Source organism: Tachysurus fulvidraco, chromosome 2 (genome assembly GCF_022655615.1).
Source record: "Tachysurus fulvidraco isolate hzauxx_2018 chromosome 2, HZAU_PFXX_2.0, whole genome shotgun sequence".
NCBI classification, from domain to species: Eukaryota; Metazoa; Chordata; class Actinopteri; order Siluriformes; family Bagridae; genus Tachysurus; species Tachysurus fulvidraco.
The window spans coordinates 1,637,759-1,648,774 of record NC_062519.1 but is presented as its reverse complement, the minus strand read 5'-3'; the positions used below and the strand labels follow the sequence as shown (position 1 = coordinate 1,648,774).

The 11,016-nt window shown below is 40.0% G+C and overlaps 2 protein-coding genes across 2 annotated transcripts in view; both read right to left on the bottom strand.

Moving 5' to 3' along the window:
• Window positions 1-3,762: 3,762 nt before the first annotated feature.
• On the bottom strand, window positions 3,763-9,194 carry zgc:113184 (uncharacterized protein LOC553745 homolog). Its single transcript, XM_027168794.2, has 5 exons — window positions 9,034-9,194; window positions 6,980-7,187; window positions 6,011-6,376; window positions 5,410-5,624; window positions 3,763-4,276 (listed from the first exon to the last, which is right to left on the bottom strand). The coding sequence occupies exons 2-5, from the start codon at window positions 7,089-7,091 to the stop codon at window positions 4,103-4,105; spliced, it is 867 nt and encodes a 288-aa protein (XP_027024595.2). The 5' UTR covers window positions 7,092-7,187; window positions 9,034-9,194; the 3' UTR covers window positions 3,763-4,102.
• Window positions 9,195-9,677: 483 nt separating this feature from the next.
• Window positions 9,678-11,016, bottom strand: part of LOC113657193 (LETM1 domain-containing protein 1-like) — a 6,918-nt gene continuing 5,579 nt past the window's right edge. The window contains exon 9 of the mRNA XM_027168800.2: window positions 9,678-10,245. Coding sequence (XP_027024601.2) covers window positions 10,175-10,245 — 71 coding nt within the window. The 3' untranslated portion in view covers window positions 9,678-10,174. The remainder of the gene's footprint in view (window positions 10,246-11,016) is intronic.

The window sequence follows — 11,016 nt, the reverse complement described above, 5'->3', positions numbered from 1 at the left end:
CTGATTATAAACATACGGAATTTATTTTTGTAGTTTTCCAACAAGGGAAAATTTGATATTTTTCTGATATTTTTTCTAGTTTCCACTGTTACGGTATTTTTTCACTCAGTACTTGAGTGAAAACGATTATTTCAGACATTTTGAAATACATTAAATTATGTTTAAACTGTTACAGTAGATTACCTGCTGAGGTAAACAGTATCGTAATCAAAACGTCGCACGATCATTAGCACGCAGCCAAAGACCGGCCTGAACATCCGTAAGCATTCACATTACATACAGCTTGTGGTGAAATAAAAACAAATTACAGAATATATTTTTTTAATGTCCATTTTAAACAGAAATGTGACTTTAACATGAATCGACTTTTCACAGTCAAATGAATTCTGTTATTCACCACACTGTTATAGTGGAAGAGGGGGAAAAAACAACCTGGAAGTTATTCTTATCCAGGAAAAAAAGAGAATAATAATAGATGATAAACTGGGGACAGATGGGTGGTATCTACGGTAAAGCTAAGCTGTAGCGTGTGTGATCTCTGTTCACCGGATGATGCAGTGCTAAATATAGCGAGCTCCCTGAGTGGCCTGTAATGACGTCACGGCCTGGAGTTACAAGGGACAACAGGATGATGATGATGATCATCATCATCATCTTTTTCATGTGCACACGTAGTTCTGTTCTTTCCAATCTTAACACCAAATATCGTAGAGGATTAACAATAACAGCTTTATCACTCAAATATATTTCAGGAACATCTGTACACCTGCTCATTCATGCGGTTACTTACGAGAAAAAAACCTAATAAACAAACTAAAAAAACAGACAAATAAATAAATGTGTCGAGAACAAACCACTCAATGATGTGCTGTTACAGTGAACTAATTAACAAAGAGTTCATAATTGTCCTACAGAAGCACATCCCCGAGTGTGCTCTTATCACACTACAGCAATTTACAACTATTTCATTCATTCATTTCCTACCGCTTATCCGAACTTCTCGGGTGGGTCACGGGGAGCCTGTGCCTATCTCAGGCGTCATCGGGCATCAAGGCAGGATACACCCTGGACGGAGTGCCAACCCATCGCAGGACACACACACACTCTCATTCACTCACACACTCCGGACAATTTTCCAGAGATGCCAATCAACCTACCATGCATGTCTTTGGACCGGGGGAGGAAACCGGAGTACCCGAAGGAAACCCCCGAGGCACGGGGAGAACAAGCAAACTCTACACACACAAGGTGGAGGCGAGAATCGAACCCCCAACCCTGGAGGTGTGAGGCGAAGGTGCTAACCACTAACCTAGATAGCAATTACATTTGGGCCACATGTGGGTATTATCTGGCACATATGGCCTAGATGTGGCTTGGCTATACAGATATGGGCCAAATTGTGGCCATATTTGTTTTGCCATAACTTTAAAATCGGCGGGAAATGCTCTCTTGGTTCACAACTCATTTTGAGGTATATGGCCCAGATAACAATGAACACATGAGAACCATATGTGGTTGAGCTATGGCACACAGTGAGAAACACGGACTTGTGGTAAACCTTTGGCTTATACGTGGAAAAACACAGGAATCCTGAAATCAAGTGCGGCAGACATCCTCCGTCCCACACCTCAGGTTGCTATGCATCTTCCCTCCTATTGGTGGAGTGAGACTACGGCGCGAATGTGACTGAGACTCGGGCAGTGGGCGGTATTTCTGCTTTCCTCACGACTGTGTAAGCTACGTTGAGGTAAGTGATTGGCACTTTACAGTCAAATAATTGAAATATGCAGCATTATGTGTCAATATTGCATGTTATTAAGCGTTTAGTTATTAGTTTAATTGAGGAAGGGGTCAAATTAGCTAATATTTTCCTCAGTTTAACAATACAGTTTAATGTACGCTAGGGCTCCGCTGGTTTGGCGTTTTAAATTCCGATGTTTTTGGCTATAAATCAAGTTGGCCGCATATTCACAGATTGGAGTTTCCCAAGTCAATAACTCCTGAGCTAAACGCTGTTACTACACAAATAACACCTCTTTTCTATCGTAGTAATGTAGAGAGGCAGCTACAACCCAATTTTCCTAAAAATCAGCTTTCCTCCGCGGTGGACAAAATACATGTCTCTATGTGCGAACCAAGGGACCGTCTGCAAAGTGCAAAACCCGAAAAGCGAATACTAAAAACAGTCAACTTGGGAGGAATGTCTTTTTGTACAATTTTTATGTTGTTTTTTTTTTATATGAAAATATTTCCCCCAAGTAAGTGTTGTAGTATAACTATCAGGACATCAGTGATGTGTGAGCTGAATTTGGTGACAGTACAGTATTCGCTTTTCGGGAATTGCACTTCGCAGACGGTCCCTTGGAATCTCTCTTATGCTCTTAAAGTCATGCATGTCTTTTTAAAGCAGAATACATCCAGTGTAAATTTTAACCAGTTGGTGAAAAAGTATTCTAAAAATATATTCTAAAAACAATATCTAAATAATTTGTCATAAGAAATGATGGTATTATTATGGCCAACATATTGAAAAATACAATTTGCAATTCCTTTCGAAAATATACTGGAAAAATTTTTTTTGGGTCAATCAGAGGTGATTAATTATTGCGATTAATATATTAAAGGAGGAAATTTATATTAAATGATTTCCCCCCATTATCCTCCAGCTCTAACTTCCATATTGTATTGCTGCTAGCATTATTTAAATTCATCTTTATTGCAGAGACCGAGAGGGGGGGTAGGAGGGAGCGAATGAAGAAACACGAGGCCCAACAAGACACTGCCGACCCTCATTAGGCACATCAAAACACATCAATTTCTCAATTTAAGTTCTCTGTACAAGTTAATCTGATTTTTTTTGTATTTTTTTTCTGTGATTTTTTTACTCTGATTTGAATACATTCTTAAATGTATTCTTATGTTTACTCTTAATACTGTAATTTTTTAAACACTTGTTTTGAAGTAAATTGTTTTGAGTACATTTGTTGTTGAGTGTTTCATTTACTTTTAAGTTAATAAGACTTTTACATACTGTCAGCTGCATGTGTGGCACATATGGGCCAATAGATTTTAAGAGAACTCAACCATACTAAAATTGCATATAAGGCTCATATTTGGGCCACATTAAATTGTATTATTTGTCTCATGTTTGGTGAAGTTATGGCACTGCTTTGGTTCAGTTTTGACAAAAAAAGAGGTGTGCCATATTTGGGCCACATAAATTACATTTGGTTCATGCTTGGTAACCTTATGGCTCTGCTTTGGTTCAGTTTTGGCAAAGGAGATGTGGGCCATATCTGGCCCGACAAACACAAACTAATCTGGGCCACAGCTCAGCTGTTTATCTGGCCCAAATCTGGGCCAAAGGAAATTTGCTGACTGGGAAGCCACTCTACCACCCCCACAATTTACAACTATTTCAGCTTTTTATACATTTAAATGTCATAATTTATAAATCCAATTATAGACTGTCTTTAAGTTAAAAAACTTCAGCCCTGAAACCGGAGACTCCGTCCATAACTGTTTAATAAACGTGTCCTTACAGAATGCACAGCTGATGTACACATCCCATTGAACGAGCTGTTACTATAGAAACAATAACAAATGAGAAAGAATGCGTTAATATATCCTGTGATGTTCAGCTGCGGTACAGCCAGAGCTGCTGTTATAGAGAATTACAATGGAATAAAATCCAGCATATTATTATTCAGATACTGTATATGCAACAATTTCAGGGTTTAATAACGGACACAGATATCAGACTTGTGTGAGTGAAACATTTATATTTAGTTACATAGCAGTAAGGACAGCGTGATATACGGACTGAAGTGTCACTGTTGGTTTAATGCACTACATAAGCTCAGTATATAGTATGTACAGAAAAATATCATTTATACACATGATACAGTAAATGAACATATACTCAATGTGTTGGTGTAATTAGCATTTTACAATTGATTAATTAGATCATTTTCTTCTTTTAATAAACACAATGCTTGTAATAAAATGATTTAAACATCTCAAGCAGCTTAAAGACCTTTACCTCAAAACCACCCAGTGTTTAAAGGTAACGGTATCATCTGTCTCAGACGAGTGGAAAGTGTCAGGATATGTGTGTGGTGAGATGGCGGAGGAACTCTCCTCTGGTGGTGGTGTGTCCAGGGAACACGGCGTGGCAGAACTCACACACCTGCGAGTGTAGTGTGACGCGGGACATCAGCATCCCGCCCATCTCGCTCAGCATCTCACTGGTCAGGAACGATGACGACCACAGACGCTGCAGCACACACAACATTACCACAGAGAATGCAGAAAAGCTCCATAGAACCTTTTGTACTGAGGTTCTGCAGCTGTTTAACATCACATCTAATAGTGACAATCTAGAACCCCAACATGTTCTTCAACTTGTCCACCTGAGGGCAGCCTACTATGAGCTTTACAACTAAACTCTTTAGACAGCCTGGTCAGGAGTGATGTGTGCTGAATAATGCTCTCAGTTCTGCAGGAACGTTAAAGGCTGAATGTACTTTATAAACAATATAAAAACGTTTTAGGACAAGTTACATGTAGAAACCTAGACAGATCTTCAGCTTGACCTTCTGGAGGAACCTTAAAGGTTCCAGGTAGAGTTTCCCAGATAGAGAGAACCTCACTAAAAAGCAAAGAACACCGTAATAATTAAATTAATTTGATTCCTAGGTATGTACTAACAGTATGAAGCATGTCATGGATAAATGTAACCTTACAGGTTCGACACACAGCCATAAAGGATTCCAAAGAGGAACCTTTGAGGAACCCTTTTGAGGATTGTAGGTACAGAATATACAGAAAAGTAAAACTCTACCACGTTTTTCGCTTGATCTCAGGAAAATCATAATGGTTATATGTAGAACACTAGAATAAAAATCATGACCTTCTGAGGAATGCTTAGCAGCTCCAGTTTATGGGGAATTTACAACCATTTTAGAGAGAAACAGAAAGAATTTTCGAGCATGTACTAATGGAGGGAAACTTTAAGGTTCTATGTAGAGCCTTACAGAGTGTTTCCCTTTTAGAGAGGTTTTCCGAAGGCATTTTGGAAAGCGAAGAACCATCAGTTACTATATTTACTGTACATTCATATGAGAGGATAAATCAACACTCCTGAACGGTTCTATGTGGCCTACACATGGTTTCCAGACACACACACACACACACACACACACACACACACACACACACACACACACACAAACAACTTAATGAATAATGAAGGACTAATGAAGGACTCTGTAAATAACAGCCCTACAGGTGGGTTTAATTCATAACCCATCTCAACTTCCTCTAACTAATTTAGTCACAAAGGTGATATTTGTACATTAGAAACATGTAGGAAGTGAAATTAAAGAGAAAGGATGTGTTGATGTTTACCCTTTGATGTTGGTGTTGTTGTTGTTGTTGTTGTTTAGGTCTTTGGCTGCTGTGCCAGTGCTGCTCCACCTGTCGTAACTCATCCCAAATACTGCGCTCCTTCGTCTCACACCATCCCGATGCCGACGCTGCCCCATCCTCCTCCTCCTTTTCCTGCGCAGGCTCCAGGTGCAGCCTGTTTAAAGCTCCAGCAAGCGGAGAAACCACAGGATCACCTGAAACCCAAACCACACACCCACACACACACAAACACACCACAAGCACAACACAAGTGTGACAATGAAAACTAAATAGAATCAAATGTGTGTTTAATAAAATAATAAGACACAACAGCAGTGTCACATTTCTATCAAAATCTCAAGAAAAATGAAAACACACTGTGGAAAAATACACAGAGGATCTGGGACTGGTTTAGATTCTCCGCTATAACATCAACTACACACTGAACCCGGTAGAGAAATTGTGTCACTGTAACCTGAATGATGTGATGCTCATATTGTATTCAAGCTGATCTGCATTTAAACATGATTTGATTTCACACAAGAGAATAACAACAGAAAACAAGACATGACAGTGTAATGACAGTAAAGATGACAGATACCTGTAATATCTGCAGGGGGTAAAGAAGAGGTGTGTGTGTGAGCTGCAGAGGTGTGTGTGTGAGCTGCAGGAGTGTGTGTGTGTACTTCAGGGATGTGTGTGTGAGCTGCAGGGGTGTGTGTGTGAGCTGCAAAGGTGTGTGTGTGAGCTGCAGGGGTGTGTGTGTGAGCTGCAGGAGTGTGTGTGTGAACTTCAGGGGTGTGTGTGTGAGCTGCAGGGTTGTGTGTGTTAGCCATTTGTTTGTGTAAGTGAGCTTGTTGTGCTCGGTAGTCTGTGTGGTTGAACATCTCCAATCCAACACGTCTGCCCTGAACCGGCTGCCCTGGGTACAGATCTTCAAAATTCCTATTAAAGACAGGAGCCACACCTGAGGAACAACAAGACGGACATCACGTGTAAAATTAAAGAAGGCATGATCTGTGGAGGCGTGGCCTCTGTATCTGTCAATCTCGGTGAAGGAGGCGTGGCATCTGTGTCTGTCAGTCTCGTGAAGGAGGTGTGGCATCTGTGTTAGTCAGTCTTAATAAAGGAGGCGTGGCCTCTGTATCTGTCAGTCTCAGTGAAGGTGGCGTGGCCTCTGTGTCTGTCAGTCTCAGTGAAGGAGGCGTGGCCTCTGTGTGTCAGTCTCAGTGAAGGAGGCGTGGTCTCAGTTCTCAAAATGAAAAGATTTTTTCCCCAATGTTGAATTACATGGCCTGTTTTACTCGTTTACTCTGTACACGGCGCTGCTTAATTAGTGCAGTAATCTTTCGCTCCACTGAGAACATTATTAAGTTTAACATTCAAATAAAGCGTACAAATATTTTCCCTCTCTTAGTTATTCACTTCTTATCCCAGTGTAATTACTCCTAGATACGTAACACTGTTTCTGCTGTACATCCTGTATTTGTTACGTACTGAATATCCGAGATTTATATTAGCTGTGTTTATATTAGCAGTCACAGAGTCAGAGTCCTGGGTGTGAACGTACCTTGTTGTCTCCTCAATGCTTCAGTGAGATGTTGTAACATTTCAGCCTGTTTTAGACAGATTATCTGCAGACGGAGGAACTCCTGATACAAAGCGGTGTATGCTTCCTCCATCTCACGCTCGCTGTGTGTCTCGCTGTGTTTCACAGACAGTGTCCTGCTTTCGTGTTGCTCACTCTTCGTCACACTGAGTCATTCGGCTGCTTTGGGCTAGAAGAGGAACAGGGAGCAAAAGAGAAAAGGGAAGAACCGTGCAGAGCGGTAAGATCGTTAGCAGCTGGCCAGTTAACAGTCCTGAAGCTGCTTGTCTCATCATTATAACAAATAGTTTCAGTACTTTTTCTAACGTCACCTATGGAGGAAACACACACTTGTTTCACCTGCAGGCTTTATTTAGACTTTAGACAACACAGTAGGTTCCATACTACTGTACTAAATATTATATCATAACACTAAGTAATCTACACTACAATAGCAAATGTCAGATGTCAGAATGCAAACCAAATACAGCAAGATCCCAGTCGATCCCTGCTCACAACTACTGCCGTACTAAATAAATACAAATACAAAGCATGCCACCTATGTTAAAGGTGCGGTCTCCGATTTTTGAAAGCCAATGTTGACATTTGAAATCACCAAAACAAACACGCCCCTAACCCAAACGAGTCCCACCCCTGTATCGATAGCTCCGCCCACACATACATACGTAACCCGGGCGACTAACAGAAAGAAACGTGTCTTTATCATAGCTGAAGGGAAGAACAATACGATTGTAGATAAACAAACAAGCAAAAATGCCACACAAGCATAATGATGTAAAGGACAAAGGCATATATTAGTTCTGTGTAACAAAGCAAAACCAACGTTACTCACCTATCGAGAAGGAAAAAAGCGCCTCGGCGTCTTAAGTAAAGTCGGCCACATATTCACAGGTCGGAGTTTCCCGAGTCGATAACTCCTGAGCTAAACGCTGTTACTACACAAAACGCGGTTGTAGCTGCCTCTCTACATTACTACGATAGAAAAGAGGTGTTATTTGTGTAGTAACAGCGTTTAGCTCAGGAGTTATTGACTCGGGAAACTCCAACCTGTGAATATGTGGCCAACTTCCTGCTCCTTCAGTTCTCTCCAGCGCTGGAAAGCTGATCCTATATTAACACGTCCTACTTCTTGTCCTTATCGTAAGTCTTTCTTCTCTTTCTTTCTTTGTTTTTATCCTCCATGTTAATGGTAAAACCGCTTTCTGCTAACGTCACACATGCGCACTGAACACTCTCTCTGCCCATATCGACAAGACACGCCCCTTTCTGCTCATTGGCTACACGTTTTTTTATTTTTGTTTATTTTTCGGCCCGACTCAGTTTTCTGAAGCATTTCTCAAAAATCGGAGACCCCACCTTTAATGTACTAAAATAGACGACCTCATACTTCAATACTAAATACTACGCCACCTGTACGCCAGTATTCTGAATGTTTAGTTAAAAATTTTAATAAAATTATTTAACTATATAACTATATGAACTATTATTTAACTATAAGTAACTGAAAATAATGAAACCTACTGAAATAATACCAATAAAATACATTACTGTAAAAAATCCACTCATATTAGTTTACTGTATAGTTTATAAAAAAAACAAAAAAACAAGTACAGTCCTAAAGGTTCTGTATAAAAGGGGATTTTAAAAAGGACACAAACACTATGCCAATAAAACTACCCTATTTAGTGTTAAACAATTCTACTGCTGGGGTATTAAGGTAAAAGTCCAGTCTCTGGGCATTTAAACTAATATAATGAGCATTTTTTATAATAAGTTAAAAGTCTGAACATGATATAAAACTCCACCTGTAATAAGTCACTGAACACAACCGATACACCAGCAAGATCAATAGTGTGTAAAAATAGTACAAATTATTGTCAAATGAGCCTTTGTAAATTATAATAATAATAATAATAACAACAATAACAATAATAATAATAATAATAATAATAATAATAATAATAATAATAATAAACAGTTTGGTTCCAGTAAGAGCTTTGAGAAGAGGTACATACCCAAATCAAACTGCTGTGTTCGGCTGGAATAGTGACTGTGTGTGTGTGTGTGTGTGTGTGTGTGTGTGTGTGTGTGTGTGTGTGTGTGTGTGAGAGAGAGTTTGTCTGTGTGAGTGTGTGTGTGTGTGTGTGTGTGTGTGTGTGTGTGTGTGAGAGAGAGAGAGAGAGAGAGAGAGAGAGAGAGCGTGTGTGTGTGTGAAAAATCTGATAAGGTTGTTTACTGTATATGAAAGTTGACTTCCGGGTAGCACGCGCTTCCAGAAACTGAAATCGGGAAGTGAGACACACACACACACACACACACACACACACACACACACACACACACACACACACACACACACACACACACACACACACACACACACACACACACACACACACACACACACACAGTCACGTGACACCCAGCCTATTAACACGTTTATTTCAGTGTTGGATTTTTTTTTTAATGTTTTTATATCATTATATTTCTACTCGTGTCAGTTTAACAGCTTTAGAGTTAATGTGAAATAAAAAAAAGATAAGTAAATAATTAATAAATTAATAAATAAATGTAGATTTGAGACTTTTGTTTTGTACTGATGGGAAAATATATGAATTAAATGTATTATTTAAAAAAAAAAAAAAGAAAATACACCAGCTTCTCAGTTTATATAGTTTTATATAATTATATTCTCACGAGGACACAGAAAATAATAATTATAAAAAAAATACAAATGAAAAAGTAAATAAAAACAAAGTAACCTGAGAGTAAATACAGAGAGACGTGAGGTTTGTCTCACAGACAGACAGCAGACATTCAGAGCTGTAGCTGAGATACGAAACTCTATCGTTTTAACGTCACACCGATTAAACACAAACACACCGAATAACAACAACGTCAGAAGAACACGTCTGTATTCGGTTTCCACAGAAAAAAACACAGACAGATCGTCGTATCTGCAAAATAAAGCTAAAGGGAGTCACTTTGTGCAAACGACTTTAGACTTGTGGCCTTTATAAGCGAGTATAAAGCAGAAACGTGATAGGAATGTGATTTAATGAGAAAGGAGAAGCGGATGTGTAAACGGCGTAGAGACGGAGGTGAAGCGGCTCTTCGGTAAACGGAGGAAGACGTGATATGACGACGGCGTGTCGTTCACTTGGTCACCGCGGGGTAGTTGAGGCTCAGCAGCGTCATACTGTGAAGTAACAGGGAGATTTCTGCTTCTGTGGCGGGAGACAAAAAGAAAATAAAACGGTGATGGTGAAGAACAACAAGTTTATTCCAGTATAGAAGTGACATAATACATGAAGGACCTACTTTGGGTTCATCAGAGTCCTTAAGAACCCCAGAGCAAATCCTGCTCAAGCATTTTATACTGTTTTCCCTTTTGGTAGATTAGATGAAGTTCTGCTTTAAATGTGTATTGAGTGTAAGAGCTGAGTGTCTCCCAAATGGCTGGGATACACCTTGTTGTCTAGATGATTGTGTTTAAATGTTAATCATGCTCACATAGACCTTGTCTTGGTATTATTACAATTGTTATAAAGTGACGTGACATACGGCTAAGTACGGTGACCCATACTCAGAATTCGTTCTCTGCATTTGACCCGTCCAGCACACACACAGCAGTGAACACACACACCGTGAACACACACCCGGAGCAGTGGGCAGCCATTTATGCTGCGGCGCCCAGGGAGCAGTTGGAGGGGTTCGGTGCCTTGCTCAAGGGCACCTCAGTCGTGGCCGGCCCGAGACTCGAACCCATAACCTTAGGGTTAGGTGTCAGACTCTCTAACCATTAGGCCACGACTTGCCTCACAACCAAATGGTCACCTTAAATGGTAATCGCGGTCACGTAGACACTTTGTTCGTGGTGATCCCTGCATCACGTATTACTTTATGATACTCAAAGCTTTTTAGGAACGAGCTCTTTTAGATGTGCATGTTGGAGTGGTCAGGTCTTATTTAAGTGATTTCTTGATTGTGAACAGATG